Source organism: Chiroxiphia lanceolata, chromosome Z (genome assembly GCF_009829145.1).
Source record: "Chiroxiphia lanceolata isolate bChiLan1 chromosome Z, bChiLan1.pri, whole genome shotgun sequence".
Classification (NCBI taxonomy): domain Eukaryota; kingdom Metazoa; phylum Chordata; class Aves; order Passeriformes; family Pipridae; genus Chiroxiphia; species Chiroxiphia lanceolata.
Genome location: NC_045671.1, coordinates 39,885,922 through 39,906,837, shown reverse-complemented (window position 1 = coordinate 39,906,837; position 20,916 = coordinate 39,885,922). Strand labels below are relative to the sequence as shown.

The following is a 20,916-nucleotide window of genomic DNA, read 5'->3' as shown; positions in this document are numbered from 1 at the left end:
ATATATATAAGTATTTAATTTGTTTTTCCTCAGGTACAATTCCACAGTCACGTTAGGAATATTATTTGCAGCAAATGACCGTGTTAGTTCTCCTAGGCTATTAGAAGTCAATACTTTACATTGCAATGCGAATATTAAAAGGTAAAACATGTTGGCTTTTCTCCATGTAACTGTCCTCCTTCCAGCATGTCAGCAACAGCTGTGGTGCTACCATGGATAAATCACTGTGTTAGCTGAGCTGGGCTCTAGTTAAAGCATGTATCACTACCACTGTACTGACGCATTAATTAATGCCTCAACTAAATCCAGAGCAGATGCTGACAGTGCTGATTAGGAGAGTATCAAAAAACCACAAACAGGCAAGATAGATGAACAATACTTGTGCTCGGGGTGTTAGCAGGACTTTGCAACGGGGAGTCAATGTAAGTGACTGCGCTACCTCCCACCCACTTATCACATACAAACCCAGCTCTGCACTCCTAACGTGGCATTAGGGTGAAACAGCAACATTCAGCCCTGTTCAGGGGCTCCAGAGCTTGGAGATTGAAAAGGAAGCATGAGAGGGAACTTTAAGACACATTGGATTTCCCAGTATTGAAGGAATTTTCTCAGGTTGTTCCTTTCCTGAGTTTATTACAAACATTTCTATTGGCAAGTGTCCCTATATCTCACCACAAAATACTTCCACGGGTGCTTTCTATCTAACCTTGTCAGAATTATGACTTTAAAAAAAAAAAAGGAGACAAAAAAATTAAACTTCAATCCTTCAAAAACTGATGAGATCATTGGGGAAAGGTTGTTTTAATGCCAGTATAACCTTGATTTCTTATTCAACCTTATTTTTGTATGAGTAATGGTGACTTGCAGTAAAAATATTTACTTTGTGCTAGAAAAGATGGCGAATTATTTATGGCAATGGTATTTATCTCATAACTGAAACAGGTAAACACCCTAGTTCTCCATAAAAGTCATTCTGTTTATGAATGTAAAACTACATTTTAAGTCTCAAAGACCCAAGGTTTCGTGAAGGTTTTAATATGAGCATTTCTGGCAAGCTTGCTCTTAAGGATTACTTCAGACAAACCTGTTTCATATGAAGTGTTAGTGATGTTGTTACTAACAGCGTGATAACAAATGAGGGGAACATGGTTATGTATTCTGTATAGGTGTATCAGATAGGGTCTCTTCCTAGAGGCACTCTGTCTTCTCATCCCTCTTCTCTCCATTACGTAATCATATAGATAAGAGAGGTGCAACTGGGTGTTCCACCTGTCCTGTCCCTAATCCCTGCTGTCTGTTTCGTTCACATATTATGACAGTGAATTTTGTCTTTTTTTCTACAGTTCTAAGGTTTGTTAAGCACTCTGAGAAGTTATTTATGGTCTCTGTTTTGTGGACCCCTTTGGACTCTTTAGAGAAAACAAGCTCGCACATTTAGTCCCAGCTACAAGTCGAGCTGCACACAAATGCAGATTTGCAGGACTGACTCTGAATTGCCTTTGAAAATGGTGCATTGCAGTCAAAAACATTACTATACCATATGAAAATTGGCTAATAGATAATTAGTCCTATAGAATCAGTGCTGAGAGCAGTAAACATGGTTCACTGGTTACTTTTTCTCTCCTTTTGGGAAAGGCCATGACTCTGTAACCTGCTGGGATCGCCAAAGTTGTCTAATCACTGAGTTAGGAGGATTGGGCTGGCTGAAAGGAACGAGATTAGAAGAAATTTCAGGGACTTCTTAAATTAATGGGAGTTGATTTTATTCCCCAGTTCTTGGGCACACCCTGCACTCTTGGGTGAATTAGGTCCCGTGGAAGTTACTGGATGCAGGAAACTCCTCTGAGTTGTTACTGAACAGGGGTCCATGAACAGAGGTCAAGTGTCAAGTCCGAATTCATTGCTCTCAAAATAACCCTAAATTTTAAGTAGGGCTGGTAAAAGTGATCAGATTCTTTTTTCTTTCTTTCTTTTTTTTTTCTTTAAGTAGATTCTTCAAATGTCTACGCAAGCATCTTCTCTTACAATGTCTTTACTGTGCGTTACTGCCTGAATTACTGGGGTAAACCTCTCAAAACACTGTTGATTTTCTATCATCCTTGATTTTTGTCCTGTTCATTTAGGTAATGATAAAGGATCCTTAATAAGTAATAAGCTATTACCTTTTCTGAAAAGATATGTTAAGCTCTTATTCTTGTCCTGGTGACTTTCACCTCTTTGTTTTAAAACACAGTCACCCATGTAATTAAAATATATGACTTTCTATCCCAGACCTGAATCCACAAAGCAGAGCTTTCTGAACTGTTTTTTCTTCACGATGGCCACAGGAAAACCCCTTTAGAAAGCTTTCACTGCTAAAAGAGGTAGTTCATTTCTTTACAGCTTCCTACTGAAGTACATTAAGTAAGAAAGATTTCATCACCTGTTTCATTGTAGTCATTGCCACAGTTGTAATATTGCAATTTTTGCTATGCTCTGGCTTGAAAAATTTAAAACACGTAAAAGAACCCAAAGACCCAAAGGGACAATTAATTCCTGGTGTATCCATATGCACTGAAAGGAGCTACCAGAGCTACCACGAACATGACATTAGTCAGTGGGGACTTCTATATAAGCAAGCCAAAGGTATCTGGAAGCATTTCACACACCCCCTTCACTGGGATTTTCCTTGGAGGATGGGTACTGATCAAGAATTCCTGTGAAAAGAAAGATTCTCTTTGTATGTTTATCCGGATGTATATTAAACGATTATTTAAAAATTAGATTTTTTTTTCTTTCATCTGGCCAAATCTTCCCTTCATTCAGTGTGACTTTTTTTTTTTAGAGTTTCAACTACAGTGTGAAACTCTTTGACAGATTACTTTTGGGTGGGTTTTTTTTGTTGTTGTTTTCCTTCTGAAGCGCAGTGGTTTATTTCTTGTGCATTGGATATGGAGACTGGGGTGTGGAAAGGAGCCAGTGGGGGAATAGATCATCCAGTTGTTAAAGCCATGGTTTCATTACAAAATTACTCTCTGTGGGTAAACAAGGAGGAAAAGAATCCCCATAAGTTCTCATCCGAAAAAACTCCCCAAGGTTATCATCTGGAAAAAGAAAAGTTTGTGGTTATGTTGAAAGAATATTAGTTAAATGCATCACTGAATCAAAGAAAATTTATTTGGTGTTGCATGATACCTTCCTTTTCCCATTAAGTGAAATGTGAAGTTACTATCAGTCAGCAAATAATCAATGGCTGGTTTCTGTTTGAGTGTGCTTTCTAATTTGTTTTTGGAGGTGGTATTCACTTCATTATTAGCAATTTTGTAAGTACATGAAAAATTGGTCTACTTACCTATTTATTATATTCTGAAATTCCATATAGAGAGTGAATATGCATAAGAGACTTCCATAAATCTTTAACTGTTTACTATTCCATGTTAAATATATTTTTAATGTAGTTATGGGACTGATAGTCTCTATAGCTGTCCTTTTACAAATTTAACATATTTTTGGGGGTTTGTTTTCCTCCCTGGGAGACCAGTAACTAGGGAAAAGAAGGTTTCTAAGACTGTAAAAAGTCATGAATCTCTTCTAATTTATACCTGTCTAAAATCCTGGCATTAGCCCATTCTCCTCACTGGAACTGAAAATGTTCCTCAGCTTTCCCTAGCCTGTGTGGGAAAGATCCTGTAAAAAAATCTGATCTTTAATAGGAAGCTTTTCCTCTCTCAATGAGTCTAAACCTCTAAAATAAGCATTGTTTTTCAGAAGGTTTATGAGTGTTTATTAATTTCTTATGGGGAGAGCTATGGTAAAACTACACCAAAAGCCAACTATTTCAGAAAAGCAGCAGAGAAATAGCCAGACTTCCTCCCATTTCCCACTGTGTGCACAGTGAGATATTGAAATGCTGAAGTCTGGTAATCTTGCATCCTTAATGGAGGTTAGATTATATTGCCAAGGGGGAGAAAGTCTTCAGACCACACTGCAAAGAATAAAGAGGTTAAGGTGTTTGGACAGCAGATACCTGATCTGTCTCCAAGTCCCCATCTACCTGTGCTGGGACTGCTATTCCAAACAGTGGTGATTGCACTGGGCCAGCTTCACTAACTGGGGAGCAGAGATAAGACTCATTTGGAGGAGGCGAGTGCTAATGTTGTTCATTCATTATTCATCTGGGCCCAGTAGTTTACTCTCCAGTATTTCCATTCACCTCCTCTTATCACACACCTTCACTCAGCTCTCATGATGTGACAGCTCTTGGTTAAGCTTTATTTGGTGCAAAAGTTGCAGATAGCTGCCCACCAGAGGTAGAAGTGCAGCTGCCACAGATTGGCTCCATCACAGGGACGAGGCTGACAGTGACAACATTTTTGGTTTGAATACCACATTCTGAACTTTTGGGGAATATAGTTGGCTTTCCATGTCCATAGGTGGATAAAGAAGTCAAAATTAAGGTTGATGGAATACTGTTGAATTCTTCCTTTGTTGATTCTGAACATCTTTATTTTGTCCTTCAAAGTATTACCATCAACTCAGACAAGTACACAGGGCATGTTCACATCCACTGATTGATATTTTGCTATTGACTGTTTTAGGATTAGCATTACAACCTTGATCTGTAGATATATGAATTTTCAGTGAGAACCAAGAAAAAGTATACTTCTTTGCTTTCAGAACTTCCATGTATCTTCACCGTCACAAAGAAATTTTGCCTGGATTTAACTTAGGTTAATTGGCTTCTAATAGATCAGAAGGTGCAGCCTTTGGTAAATTATCACTTTATTGTATTTACTTTTCAGGAAGGAAATATATAGCAGCAACCCTATATGCCAGAAATAAGCAATATCCCAGTAATTCACCAATAATATTCTGTATAACCACAATGTATGTATGTATATGTGTACACATACACATGAAATAAGCATAGTCCAGGTTTTGGTTCAGTTTTTGCCATTCATTGTGTGCATTTGTGCATCAAATTAATGAAAGACAAAAGGAATTAATGCAAGTATAAAGCAGTAATTTAAATGCTACAGCTATGCTTTCTTCTGTCATTTAAGAAAGGAAAGAAAAGAAGAATCAAAGGAATCAAGGATCAGAATTGTGCCCCTCAGATGCTTAGTGATAAAAATGTACTGTTATTTCAGATAAACCTGCAGAAGAAGATGCGAGTCACTGGAGTTATAACTCAAGGTGCCAAGAGGCTTGGGAGTCCAGAATACATAAAATCTTATAAAATTGCATACAGTAATGATGGGAATTCTTGGACAATGTACAAAGCAAAAGGCACAAAGGAAGATATGGTAAGATTAAGTCATTTGTATCTGAATATCTCTCGTGTTTTAGCTGCCTTTAGAAGTATGAGGTGTCAGTGTTGCATAAAACTAATTGCCTGGAAGTATGATATAGGTTTCATTATCATTATTTTTCTCTGAATTAAAAAAACTATACCATCAACAAATTTGCAGTTTCTGTTTGCTAAGAATTTCTTGTACTTTAATTGATGGTTTTATAAATACTATTTCCCCAAGCTAGAATAATCCTGTTTATTACACATAACTGATTTTCATTTTAATTAGTTTACCAGTAATTACTCATTACTCTGTTTTCAATTTAGTTTTATTACAATGGCAGATTAGTGTTAACCCTTGAAAACATAGAACCCATTCATCAATGCTAATCTCTGTGCTGCACAAACAGTATCATCCAGTGGGATGTGTGTGTTACAGTTTACAGTTACCAATTATTTTTGATGGAGTCATGCATATAAAGGAGCAAAAAAACCCTTTACTGTGTAAGTTTACATAGAACTAACGCACTGTGAAGCATTAGACTTATCTTCTCCATTAGGAAATTAAAATGCTGTGTGAGGAGGTATATAATGAGGGAAGAAAAACAGTACAAGGATATCTGGTTAGAATGAGGAGTGAATAGAAGAATGATGATAGGTTTAATTCAGCTCCCCTGTGATCAGTGGAAGGGTTACAGTCACTTCAGTGAAAGCTGGATCAGGTTCTTGAACTAGAGGGAAAAAAAAATAAATGCCAATCAGCGTAAATAATTGCAGGCTAGATTGAATTGAGACTATTTAATACACTAATTAGAGAAGAAGGCATAATTTAGTTGCATTAATAGCTTCAGCTTCTGGGACTGACAAGATAGAAGGCCTGATTCAAAGATGTCATGATGTGACCCAAAGGCAGGACATTTTGCTTAAAAACTTGTATCGGGCGCTAGAGATGCTGAAACAGCTGCTATTTGGGAAAAGCTTACAGGGGCAGTCAAAATAGATGCTTTTGAGACATGAAAATTAACTGAACATCCATCAATCTTCCTGGCATGTTTTTGTGAGTGTGCTATTTCGTCACAGGTGTTCCGTGGGAATGTGGACAACAACACCCCTTATACCAACTCCTTCACCCCACCCATCAAGTCCCAGTACATTCGGCTGTACCCTCAGGTGTGCAGGAGGCACTGCACGCTGAGAATGGAGCTCCTGGGCTGTGAACTCACAGGTGGGGTTCCTGCAGTCGTCAAGCACCGGGCAGGTCTAAACTGTGCACATGTTTTGTCCCCAGTGAAACGTAGTTTCATTTGTGCCTGAGTTTGTCCACACAGTTACTCACCTCTTTTTGTGTGCATTATACAACCAGCAACACTTAGCTAAGTGATGTCAGTGACAACAGTAGGGCAGTAATAGTAGTAAGGCAATGTTGTGTCAACCTAATAACACTTGGTAAATTTTTCTGTGCACCTCCAGTCATACGTGACCTGGACAAGCTCATTTATGACAGTTTTAGTGAGTGTCAATGGATAACAGTACTCTTAATGTGCCACACTGAGCAGACCACTAGACAGGGAGTTTCTAACTCAAAGGTGCACTCAGCACAGCCTAAACTAAGGGTTGAAAATGGTTCCTGAGACTCTAGAGCTGGTTGTGCATTGCTATATGTTGGAGCAGCAGAGATCGAGCCTGATGTGGGTAATTCCTCCTAGCTTCTAGGTGACACCACCAGTGTGCTCTGTGACACCCTCCAGGGGACAAACATCCTTCCACTGCCTTCCAGGACCACTCAAAGTGCAACAAGAAACATTTGGCTAGACTGCTTTAATCAAGATTTCAGTTTGGATTTGTTCTGTGGATTTAGCAGGAGCAGGGATTGCATCTCGCAGCTAAAATGAACAATTGGAGCCAATATAAATCCTCTTAAGATTCGTAGAGTAGATCTGAAATGTAAAGCCTGACCTCTAGCCACTCTCTGCATGAACCATGTTCTCTCACAAATTCAGTAAAGCATGTAAATTTTTTTTATTTTTCAAGAGATAAACCTTTTACTGGTAGGAACACTCCACTGAATTCGTTTAGGAATGACTTTTATGTGGCTGCCTGCTTACTGTACAAACAATAGTCATCCAGTTCACGAATGATACATCAAAACAGCTGGAGTTAAATAATTCTCAGTCCTCTAGTGGCATCAAAACCAGATTCAGAAATGAAAAGTTAATACATTAATCTCAGTGTAGCCCTTTTCCAATACAGATAGGTTTAAAAGTAAATAGAAATTTCTGTCTAGCTGCTTTAGTCTATTAGATTTATTTTTTTTATGTCTTCCATTTCTGGAACCACAATTTAGAGTAAGTCCTTGCCAGAATGACCAGGAATTGTTTTGCTCAAAGAACTGTGAAAGCCACTGCAGTGAATTCATTTCAGTGGTGTCCTAACAGTTTCAAGGTCATCATTTCTTAAAACTGTAGGCAGCCAGCACTCAGCAGAACAATTTCAGCCTTACTGAAAGAAGAGTAGAATTATAGAGACTAATTCACTCATAATTCCAGGTGGTCTGTCTTGGACAGAAAAGCACTTTGAGAGCTCTGGCTTCTTTAACATGTCCTGGTGTTAGAGGAGAGGGTCACTGCTGAACAGAGGGAGACTTGAGGCACCAGATCATCATAAAAACTAATTCTTTTTAGGGGAAACTTCAACAAAATATTCAATACAATCTGCTTTAGTCTCATAAATAGATTTACTCACGAGGACCCACAGTCAGACCTTATTGAAAACCACAATCAATGTTAGTGGAGTTGGCCATCAATAAATTAGACATTAATTTTCATGGCCTTGTGTTCCTGCCTCGCTTGTGTTTTGCACATCTTGTGTCCTAAATTCCCTTCCCTCCATAGAGTATTGATGTGAGGAGAGAAACAGATCACAGCTGCTGTTTATTAGAACGCCTTTATTCATTAAGCTGTTATTAATAGCTGCAGCATGAAGCTGCTGTTTTAAAAACAGATCACTGTTCACACAACACAGTTGCTTACTCATGGATTCAGTCACAAATTCAAACATCCATGTCCATGCAAGCAGTCCCTGACAAATGCTATTGATAATCATGTATGTTAGTGCCTATGCACCAATTCAGCCAACTCTTGGTGTTTTGGGTTTCTCAGTTCTTGCAGAGGGATGTCGGTCCCAGAACTTGAACATCCTTGTGACACCCACAGTATCTCCTGAGTGTGTAACTTTCATTTCTTTGGGCATGTTGCTCCCTGGTAACTATTTCTCTGTCTTGACAGTATTTATAGGTACCATTTACACAAAGCTCACACAAAAGGGGGCTTCATAACACCTGCATTTAACACCACATTCCTCTTTCTTTGTTTGTCCTCAGCACTATCTAGTCTGAAAAGGAATCCTATGGTCATTATATCAAGGCCAGGTTGGATGGGACTCTGAGCAACCTGGTCTAGTGGAAGGTGTCCCTTGCCTTTGGCAGAGGGTTGGAACTGGATGAGCTTTAAGGTCCATTCCAAGCCAGGCCATTCTATGATTCATTAACATGAAGAAAAAATTGTAAAATCTCTCAATTTTTAGAAAAGAAAAATATCACAGTATTAATCAAAACAATTCACCTTTGCCCTCAAATAATTGACATATGCTGCTTTTTGCCAATACTATGTGAATTTTTGTCTAAGACGAGATGTATGCAGACCTTTGCAAACACATCCCTCGGTGAGCTTGCCTTCATTGCATTGGATATTTAAGGTTTCCTTCGAGGGTTTGAGCTTTCTTGAAAGAAGAGCTAGATTAAGGTCATGGTACATAATTCAGGCTGAAGAGTAAAAGATTGTACCCTTGGGAGAGTCAACAATCCACACACTACAAAATTGAAAAAAATTGAATTCTTTCAATTTTCAGATGCTAATCCACACTCATCCTCATTAATCCCCTGCTCCTGTTTCCCCAAGCCAGATCAAATAGAAGTATAATAAGATATACCTAGATAGAATTAAACATACAGAGGCATTAGGTATTATTTATCACAGATGGAGATATCCAAAGCATCTCAAACATTCTTAGCTAAGATGCTCCACTGGGCATAAGCCATAAGTATGTCTGCATGAGCTCTCACAAACTTTAACAGGTGGTAAAAATGTTTGTGGAAATTGAATTGTCATGTCACAGGGACATGGCAAAGCAAATTGAAAGATACAGAGCAGTGAGGAGATATCCTGGGAAAACATGAGCATTATTGTAATTGTATTTCTGTGAGATATGACTGTCTTTAGACACAAAGTAGACCATCCAAATAGTCATTGTCTACTGCTGTTGAAGCTGGGAAAAGACAGGGTGTGCTGTTGCTCTCTGTGACACAGCACCAAGGCATTTTACTGCCACCCATGTGCATCATGTTTGTCTCTTCTGGTTCCTGTTGCTCTTCTCACTTTCCTCCTGTTACCTTTAACAACTGTCCTTCCCACTCCTCTGGGGCCTTCCCACTCCTCTGGGGCTGCAGAGGAGACAGGCAAGTGTAAAATCCCATTAATTCATGCACGCATGCACATGCAGACACAGCTGTTGTTTCATAGATCAATAATAGCGCTCAGAAAAGATAGAACTATTTTTGATGGTTTGGCCAGCACTGAAACACAACTTTGACAGCCCCTGTTTTCGTGTCAGGAGCCTCCTTCAGGTTCCTGGGATGAAACATCTTTGCTGACAACCCTTGTGATCCTGGAGTGATAATTCAGAATTTAATAATAAGGAAAGTCCTTCTCTAAAGCAATAGATTAGTCTGTCTCATTTGTACTATCATTGCTCCCTCCCACTCCCAGGAAAATTGTTTTGTTGTTGTTTTGAACTAGGCAGTCCATTCTACAGACAAGGCTGTGCAATTTCATTTGTGCACTGAGAATCAGTTCTGAAAGATTGGGTTTTTTTAAAAAAAGTTAACTTCGTTTCTCACGTTTCTAGTTTCTTTGTTTGACTTTTTAAAAAAAATTTAATACAAAACATCAATATTTAAAATTTAAATACAGGACATACTGCATTAAAGATGTTAACATAATGTTACATTATATGTCTCTAGTAATGTGTATTTGCTCCTGCTGTTAGCCTACTATGAAGGGCCTAGGGTCTTACATTCCTGATTGATCTTTTCATAATTCCACTTAATTCTGTGTATTAAACCTATGAGAGAAACACAGTGTAGAGTCTTTGACTACTGGGGCAGGAAGGAAATGAGAAAACAGATTTATTTTTTTTCTGTTTTCATGGAGAACAGAGAAAGGAGAAGCCTAAGATCTATATTTTGCTACAACCAAAATAATTCAATTATGTGGGACATCCACAAACAAATAAGCCATTAACTCTTCATTCTCTTAAGTTATGATTTCCAACTATCTTCCTCCTTCACAGTGTTTTTCTGTGGCCTTCCGCTCCTTCAGCAGGTTTTTGTGCTTTCTAGATTTTTAACCAGATGTCAAGTAATTTAGAAGTGTAAAAAATCTCAGTATTGTTACATTTTACTTCAGCAGTGGCTTCACGAAAAATTAATATTTCCTCAGTAGACAAACACATGGTTGAAGCAGGGTGACATAAAAGCATGAGAAAATCAAGCTGAACAAGGGAAACAATAGGAAGCTGCTGGATGGGAAAATAAAACCAAGATAAGCAGAGACAAAATTGTCTTTTCAGTTTGTTTGTCTTCATAAATTTATACCAGGATTAGATAAGTTGAATTCTCTATCTTGGTTTTGACTCACCCAAGCAATTGTTGAAATAAAGTGCCTCAATTTGGCTATTTTTCATTTATTTGTTCCTTCGACAATAGTCTTGATTAAATCCTTTTCTTCGAGAACTGCAGGGTTTTTTTCCACAACAGAAAAATCTAAGCCACTCACAGAGATAAGCAGATAGTGCCCCTGACCTTATCTTGCTGTTGCAGGTTGCTCTGAGCCCCTAGGGATGAAATCAGGACACATACAGGACTTTCAAATCACTGCCTCCAGTGTTTTCCGTACGCTCAACATGGACATGTTTGCTTGGGAGCCCAGGAAAGCCCGGCTGGACAAGCAAGGCAAGGTTAATGCCTGGACCTCGGGCCACAACGACCAGTCACAGTGGTTGCAGGTAAAGTTTCATGAGCATTTTCCCAATATTTGTCTCCTTTGTGTTTCAGGCATGGGGACGATTCTCTGGTTTAGGGTTATATCCATATTCTTCTGTTTCTGAGTGTAACCATCCTAATTCTGCCACATGTAGGAAGCCCAACTGATCGTCATGCCTCTGATACCACAGTTGCAGAAAACACTGCTGGGGGGATGCCTCTACTCTCCCCAGCAGCCACAAAATTTTTCCTTTTTAATGAACAAAAACAGTAGTTGGAGATCTGTTTCACTGAATTCTCCTCTTTTTTGAGAGGCACTAATTTTCTTCCCTTCTGTCCTTCCAAAGCTCCTTGGAGAAGCATGTTTACTTTCAGCTTTGTGCATCCTACCAAATCCTGCTCATAGAAATTATCTTTGTCTAACTGAGGCTGCTCAAACCACCTCCTGACACGACTGGGGCCAGAAAGGCTGATTCAGCACACAAATTCATCATAAACTGTGCATGGGTGGTTTTCAGCCCGAGAGTGATTTATACAAGTCACTAATGTTAGAAATTGCAATAAATCACTGGTGTGGAAGCCTATTTGACCAGTCAGTGACACATTTACATTTTTGAACTGTTGAAAATGGCAGTGTTTTCAGTCAGCTGCCAGTTTGCAGTGCAGTTCTCGGTGGGAAGCCTCAATAGCACTAGACATGGCTACGAACCCCTTGCAATCTTTCCACATATAATTATGACATATTAGCTTTTTTTACCTACAGTTGCTAAGCAAGTCAGGAATACTATTACTATTTTTTTCTCCCAAGTTTACAACATTTTACAGAGAGGAAGCAGCAGTTGCCTCGTCTGTTTAACTGAAGATCCTGGAATTTACCAAAAGCTTTTTTTAGAGCAGCTTGTTGAAACAGCAGTTAGCAACTTCTGAAGAGAAGGAAAAATTTATTTTGTGTTTTATGGCAGAAAAGCAGATGAAATGATTCTCCACATGAAAGAGAGACAGTTGTGTCATATTAGGCTCATTGGGGAAACCAAGGGTCTACAGATACTCGACAGAAATTTCCTGCTGTGTGTTCTTGCTCCTATGGGTAACAGGGGGTTTTTAATTAAGTACAGATGGCAAGGGCCTGCAGAGTTAATCCTTATATTCTAAAATTCTTCATACTGTTCTAAGTCTTGCTATATTTGAATTAATCTGAACCTGCAAATTTAATCTGAGCACTTGCACAGTCTCTTTGTGTCCTTGAAGTGTCAAGAATACTACGTATTTTCTGGTCAAAAAAAGAAAGCTGTGAAGAAATACTCATCTTTTAGTTAATTTGTCATATGGCTGTGTACTCAGTTCAGTAACTTTGCAGGAATATGAGCAATTTACCTTTTCCTGAAGATCATTCTGCATAATGATAATTCAGAGGATCCTAATACTTCTTTGAAAAAAAAAAGAAAACAAACCCCAAAGGCCCTAAAACTGCTTGTTTTTTCAGTGCTTAAGTTGGTCATTAGCTTCTACTGTAGGTTGCTTATTCTGAATTTATTCCATGGGTAAGATGGTCTCACATGCTTCAAGTGTAAGTAATGATTCTATAACAGAGACAATGTCTATCATTTGGTTCCTTTTTGTTCTCTTTGTTGGTAGTTTTCTGGTTTTTTTGTTTGTTTGGGTGGGGTTTTCTCCTTAAAACACAGTGGTTTGTATTGCAACCTTTTAACACATTGACTGCAAATTTATCATCATGCTGTTTCCACAGAGTTTAATCAAACACATCTGTAAGAAAAAGCAGGTGGAAGCAAACTTATCTGTATGCCCTGTTCCCTCAGTCATTACATATTGCAAGGAATTAGCCCAGTAGTGATTCCATGCTTTCCTAAAATAGGCTTAAAATAAGGCATTTAACCCAGATTTCTGGATTTTGCTAAAGTAGCTGACCTAGTAATATGATATTGTACTGTGTTAGCTTTCCATGCCTTTTGAATATTCTCCACATGTCTTTCTTGGTTTATATTTTATAATTTTAACTAGAAAGACTATAAAGTTGGATAAAAGCCTACTGACTGCCTTTAAAAATTACTGTTGTGTTATATGGACAGCTTGAAAAGATCCATTCTCACTAACAATTTTTTGGGAAATATCCTTGCCTAAATGTCTCTGCTATCTATTATTCCTCTGTTTAAAAGCTGACATATATCTCAGGGCACCTGCTGTGATAATGGTTGCTCAGAGGTGAGGTTTGCGTCATGCTTAAATGCCACTTGCACTAGAGATAAATTCTTCTCTGTCATGAGTTGCAGTTGTTTTACTCAGTTTTCTGCCAAAAAGGAAAACTCTGAGTCCTCCATGTATTTTAAAATGCAGCTATTAACAAGCAGACATTTTGTTTTAAAGTGGTTTGGGTTGGTGCATTCATAATTTGGCTTCCGAGATGGGAATATGAAGTATTTTGTGTCTCCATGCACAGACTGTGCATTTTCAGGTACAAGAAGAATACTCGCCTGTGTTGGTGCTGCGTTGTTGAAAATCTGTTTTGATCTAGGCTCTGCAAATTCCAGATTCCCTAGACAATACTCCTTTACCCCAAACACCATCACTAGTGATGGAAGAAAGTATTTTTTTGATGTGAAGGGAAAGTTAAATAGATGAGATGACCAAAAGGTAGCTCGGTTGTAAACTGGGGATGAATTCCCTCACGTGCTTCCTCAAAGACACTCTTGTTCTTCTTTTAAAGATGATGCTGCTAGTTTCGGAGTGTTTAGGCTCCTTCTGGACACAATCCAGGACTGTTATTCCACGTGGTTACCCTCACTCCCCATTTCTTCAGTATTTGGCATTAAAGGAAGAGTTACAGAACTTTCTACCTTAAGCCCAAAAATGAGGCACCGAGTCTATAAAGATTATTGAAAATAAGTGCTACTGATCTTTCAGATGCTTGGAGACTGATCTTGTAAATGGATTTTTGCCATTCCATATCTCATTTTCCTAGCCCAGACTGTCATCTAAAAGAGTTAACATTTTCCTCAAAACCCATATCCTCACTACTATAATTTTCTTCTCCACCCTCCACCATCTTCTTTACACATATTGTTTTGTGTGTTATCCTAGTCCCAACTTTACAATAGTACAACGGTTTGTTGTAGTTTATCTTAAAACTAGTGATATAGTGGGGTTTTTGAGGGCAACCAGCAACATCATAATCTAATGTTTCTTCGACTGATTGTGTGTGATGGGATCAGCTAAGCACTGTTAGAGAAAAAAACAATTGCTGATAAAGATAACAGATTGTTTGAAAATGGGCAAAGCAACCGTCGTACCTACTCATTTTAAAAATGTTATGATTGCCAGCAATGTAATAGATTTAGGTTGGGTTTTTTCCTGCCAACCTAAACTCCAGTATTAGAAAATATTACTGAGTTTTTTTATTGATACCATTGGAAAAGAATTGTCTCAGTGCTGCAATCAAATTAGTCTTTCAATTTAATACATAACCATCTTTTTTCACATCGAAATTCCTCTTGTTTGAAAACAAAGGCAAAATTGTATTCCAAATAATTATCCTCTTTTTGTTATACATTTACGAAGCCATCTTTATCATGCCATCATTGGATCTACACATGTTCATTTTCTATCACTTATTACAGTGTTTAAGCTTCTAAGTGATCAAATGAGAAGGCTGTTAAAATGCTGAGCCAGACCCAGCTTCTTCTCAGTTTGTTTGGGTTTTTTAGAGAGGACTTTACAGGACTGGAAATGGGTCTTTACTCTGCCAGCCACAGAGAGAGATGGACAATTATTTTAAGCTAGGACACAAATTTTTGAATGAGGAAAGTTACAGAAGGTGAATATTTCCTTTTTTAAGTATTGGAAAAGAAGGTTATTTTTCATCTAGTATTGGTTAGCTGAGCTTATTTAATGATAGGTGTTAGCTCTGTGCCTAAAAAAATTGTTTCCTCTCTTCTCATGGTATTTGTTTCTTGTCTTGTCTGTTACTCTTTTTCCTCCTTTTTGCTGCATTAACCTGTTTATTCGTAAAGAATTTTAGAGGCTTTTTATATAGGAAGTCACTATATTAATTCCTAAATTATGTAAACAACTCCTAATGAGAAAATTCTGTGGATTGTTTAATTATCTTTTGAATTGCGTCATTAGCAAAGCACGCATTACTACTGGTACTGTTTAAAGTAGCCAAATAAGTGATTTAAGTCTGACCACCAGCTTAAATTGTTTTAACACACTGTAGTTGGTGACCCTGGCCAGACACCAGGAACCTACTAAAGATGCTCTCTCACTCTCTCTCTGCAACCGGACAGAGCAGAGAGAAAAAAAATCAACTAAGGATTCACGAGTTGAGATAACAGCTGGGAGAGGTCAGTTATTGATTACTTCATGGGCAAAACAGACTCGAAGTGGGGATAGTACTTAAATTTATTACTAACAGGATAAGAGCCAAAGACTGAGAAACAGTCTTAAAAAACACCTTCTCCCTCCTCTCCCCCAGCAATGCAGGGGAATGGGGAATGGGGGTTATGGTCAGTTGTTGTTTCTGCCGCTGCTCAGGGAGAGGAGTCCTTCCCCTGCTCCTGTGGGGTCCCTTCCATGGGAGACAGTCCTTGATGGACCTCTCCAATGTGAGTCCATCCTCAGGCAACAGTTCTTCCCAAACTGCTGTCCTGTGGGTCACTCCTCCATGGGATGTAGTCTTCATGAATGAGCTGCTCCACCGTGGGTCCCCCACAAGGGCCACAAGTCCTACCCATGAAAAACCTGGTCCAGCATGGGCTTCCCTCTCCACTGGCTGCAGGTCTCCAGCAGGACACTGCTCCATCTTGGGCCTCCCACGGGATCACAGCCTCTTTCATGCATCCCCCTGCTCCGGCATGGGCTCCTCCATGGGCTGCAGGTGGGTCTCTGCACCCCGATGGTCCTCCATGGGCTGCAGGGGCACAACTGCTCCGCCATGGTCTGCACCACGGGCTACAGGGGCCTCAGCGCCGGCACCTGGAGCACCTCCTGCCCCTCCTACACTGACCTTGGTGTCTATGTTGTTGTTCCCGTGTTCTCACTGCGCTCTTCCCTGGCTGGAATTCTTTCTGCTCAACAACCTTGTGTTCTTAAATACGTTATCACAGAGGCGTTACTATTACTCCTGATTGGCTCAGCCTTGGTCAGTGGCAGGAAGTCCATCTTGGAACTGGCTGGCATTGGCTCCACGGGACCAGGGAAGCTTCTAGCAGCTCCTAACAGAAGCCACCCCTGTAGCCCCCCCGGCTACCAAAACCCAGCCACAGAAACCCACCACACCCCACACTCTGCAAACAAACAGACAACAACAAAAACAACCAAACAAACCAACCAAAAAAAAAACCAACAAAACAAAACAAAAAAAACCCCAACAACAAAAAAGCCCTCCAGAAAATGCTTAACAACAACTTAATTAAATATTGACTTGGAAGACAGAAATTTGGAATAGGATGAAATGTTCATTTAAGACCAATCTAGTAATTAACACGATGAGGTAATTGCATGACTTCTAGAAGGCTTGGACTGCTAAGCCATTCATCCTGACTAGTCTTGGGACAATACGTGTTCTGTAGGAGATGTGAACTTAGATTTTAAACGAAGGACATGTATTTCTCTGCAGCTTCAATAAACCACAGTCATCACCAATAGGTCAGGAAAGGAATCAGTGTCCTTTAGTGGAACAGTAACAAAAGTTGTCTCTGGTTCTCCAGATGCAGAGTTGGTATTGGTTTTTTATCAGAATTCTCACAATTTTAATATTCTCAGACTTCAGATGACAGAAGGGAAGTTGTGCAGAAATCGGCCTCCCTTTGTGCTTTTTATTAGAATACAGAAAGATATTTACAGTCAACACTGGTCATGTTACCTCTTCACTGCAAAATCATCTTCCTTTTCTTCCTGTCCTTGGCAAGGCAGCTGTCATTTCTTCTTGAAGGATTTAATTTGGACACTGAACTTTGGCATGTCCTTGGTTTGAGTAGTTTCACAGGGTGATACTCTGTTCACAATCTGATAGTTCACAGGATACAGCAACACCTCAAGGCAGATTGGGAAAAAATTATTGATATTTAGTATTTTCTTTCCCATATTTTGCCAGAAACTCACTATAGATAAATTTTCTTATGAAAAGAGATCTCTAGTGGAATAAGGTAGTAATGGTCAAAGAGTTCTGAGTCAAAGACAAAAGCAGATAAATAATGATGCCCACTTCTAAACTTCACATGCTGAATTTACTGATTTTACACTGCCTAGGCTAGAATGCCAAACAGGTCACTTTATTCACTTCTTCACTTGCCCATAAACCATAGACTTCATCTTGAAACTAGATGGTCACTATTTGTTTTTAAGACAGCATGCAGCTCAAGATAATCAGCAAGCTTTTTCATTTTTTTTTTTTAATTCTCTGCATGTTGCCAATGTGTTTTTAAGACTACTAACAAAAACATATCTTACAGAAGTTGTATACCTACTCTCAGTTATCTTCCAGCAGCATTTGATGGCCATTTCAGAAGTCACACTTTAACCCCATTTTTCCCCCTAAATCATTTCAAGTTAAATACATTATTCACATTAATAATGGAACTAAATTATGCATTTCAGCATTGCCCTTTCTAAATTGCTTTTGGCTTTGCAAAGCTTTCTTCTGCAATTCATTTTATGGAAATGTTTATAGTAGTAATTGAATTTAAGCCCTGAAATTAAATAAGGCAGCATAAAATCTTGAGTTATTTGCCTTTTCAATGCTTTATTTAGACTGTATTTATCATTTAGGTAGCAAAGTCTGGAGCCTCAGTAAAATCATGATTTACTCTGGCAAAATACAAAGAGATTATCAGAAGGACAGGCAGACTACAAGAGCTCTTTGTTGCAAGATGTCCAGGAAATAGATATAAGATAGATACACTATCTCTATATCCTGTGATCAAAATTTGTATGATGTCGCCTTCATAGAATCGTAGAATTATCAAGGTTGGAAAAGACTTTTAAGATCATCAGGTACAACCATCGACCCAGCACTTCCACTAAACCATGGACAGGTACAAAGGAAGGACTCTATCTCACCTGTAAATTAGCTGTGGTTAAGATTTTGTGGGAGGAAAATGTTGTATTGCACAAAGTCTGTTCATTGGATTATATTCCGTACTCTTTCTGCTAAGCCCTCAGTAAATCTAAGGGGCTGAATCAGTGTTTCAGAACCTGTCTTTGAAACATAAGAAATTCATCATCACTAAGAAAAATTAATTGAGAAGTTTCCATAAACGGGTGAATCATGTATAGCTCTAAAGGATTGTAAGAGGATACTGTCGGTTTCCTTACTGACTTGTAGTTTTTCTCTGTGTATCACTTCCCTACAAATGTCAGTTAAATTGAGTAATGACCCATTTTCCTATTACAATAACAGGTTTTGATCTCACTCTAGAAAATCTGGGAGTATAAGCAAAAAGTCCCTAGTTTTTCTGAACTTTGATGTACACAGGATCTGAGTCTGAAGTGGCTTTTTTGTTGCTGTGTATTTACATTGGAAATTTTGATATTGCTTGATGCCAGTAGCAGCATCTCTGAGAACACCACCCACAAAATTTAATGGAAAGACATTAGTTTTCCACTGTTTTAAATGCCTGCCTGTTTTACCACGTTATCATTTTCACTGGTTTGAAATAATGTTCTGTGTCTATTTTTGAAACTAAAGTGTATTTTCCTTGCCCTCCCTTAAAGTAATGAAATGGCTACAAAATTGTCTAGGTAGGAATATAGAAGAAAAAAAGTGTGCAAATCTGTTTCTTATTCATGCCCTCTTCTTCCATGGCAATGTTTCAAAATAGCATCCACTTTTTCCTAATAAAAGTGCTTATTGTTTTCATAGCTACTTCTGAATTAGTTTTAGTCTCAAGCACAAGTGGTCACAGTTGTTTCCTTACAATACTTTGAGTCTTGACAAGAAAAAAGGATGACAAAGAAAATACAGATGATGGAGAGAAGCGAGGCAATCTTGTCAAGATCAAGTATCTTTAAGTAACAAAAAACACCTGATGTAAACACAGATGAGGCAAAAGTCAGTGCACGGTGAGAATGAAACAATGGAGTAGAACTGAATCTAGTTTTGTTTTCCAAGAGCTTGGTGCTTTATTAACCAGAATGTGATATTTTATTAGCCCTGAGCTTTTTTTCCCAAATGTTACTTCTTGACTAGGCAAGATACTTAATATTTTCTTCAAGTAGCTATCAAGATCTTGTAAGTAAAATATACAAAAGTCAGGAAAGCTATTCTTCACTGAATAAGACTCAATTCTGCATTCCTTTAATGCTACTTTGAGAACAAAAGTGAAGCTTTATTGTGAGATCCTAGTTGACTTCTGAACATCTTTTTTCAAAATCTGCTCTTCACTTTTTCTGTTTCCTATATGAAGTACATAGAAACAGATTGTTTCCTAGCATGGCAAATAGGGAACAGAGGTTGTATCTTTTTAGCTAAGTAAATAATGAATTAAGACTTAAAGAAGGAGTGGTGGCAAAGGAACTTCAGATTAATCCAAAATTAGAAGGCAACAAACTACATTGCAGGCTTCTTCAGAGGAGGAGAAAATGTGCTTAACCAGGCTGATATTTGCTTAGCAGTAAGCAGAAAAATTGAGCACTCTTATCTCAGCACATTAAAGTAAATCTGAACATTTCTTTTGCTGTTTCTGAATCTTAACCTACTCATTGGTTTCATCATGTGTTTTTCCCTAATAGCACCCTATTCATAGTCTAGTGTTGGTCCCAGTAGAACACTTGTCTTTTTTTTGTTTTGGATTCCATGTTAACTCAGATGTGTCTCGACAGCAACGTTCTGTGCGAGACTCTCTTTCCAGTCTGCTTAATAACATTCATCCTGCTCCATTCTCAAGTAATGAAAGAGCAGTTTCCCTGTCAGAAACGATGACATGAAAGACAAATCTGAGCAGAGGAGGTGAGAAAGAATCTGAAAGGGAAATCTCCACAGACATGAAAACATTGCAACTAACATTTCTCCAATTATCTGGGTCTTGTTCAAGAGCACCTTGAGACTTGTAATATAGAGTGTCAAAACAGGCTTTCATCAGGACTTTCCTACTGTTTTTTGGGCTTGTGTCTCTGTGTAAATCTACTCAATCAATCAACAGGCAGAAAGATAGAAATGGAGGCAATTTTATTCAGAATAAAGCAATATTTTTTAATTTGTAATTCATATGTGATATAAGGACAAAGCTGAGAGATACCTGAGTTGGCAGTGTTTATACTTAAATTGATAGTTTTCCTTAAAACAAGACAGAAAATAAGTTATTTAAGGAATTCATGCTTGAAAAGTTGGTCCTTGGGATTACAAGAACTTCCTGCTTAATTATGTGCTATACATAACCAAGGCTTAATTGCTTTTGTTGTTGGAGTGATCTCCTTGGAAGCTTCATGTTTAATTAACCACAAGATATATTAATTCTATTTCAAGCAGCCTTTCTTGTTGTATAATTAAGTAGAAAAATATATTCACAATTAGAAATTAATTCTATATATAGCT

General features: G+C 38.3%; 1 protein-coding gene across 1 annotated transcript in view; it reads left to right on the top strand.

Moving 5' to 3' along the window:
• The window catches only part of EDIL3 (EGF like repeats and discoidin domains 3), a 218,633-nt gene that overhangs the window by 159,581 nt on the left and 38,136 nt on the right, over positions 1-20,916 (top strand). The window contains 3 exon segments of the mRNA XM_032676101.1: positions 5,130-5,285; positions 6,353-6,497; positions 11,208-11,392. Coding sequence (XP_032531992.1) covers positions 5,130-5,285; positions 6,353-6,497; positions 11,208-11,392 — 486 coding nt within the window.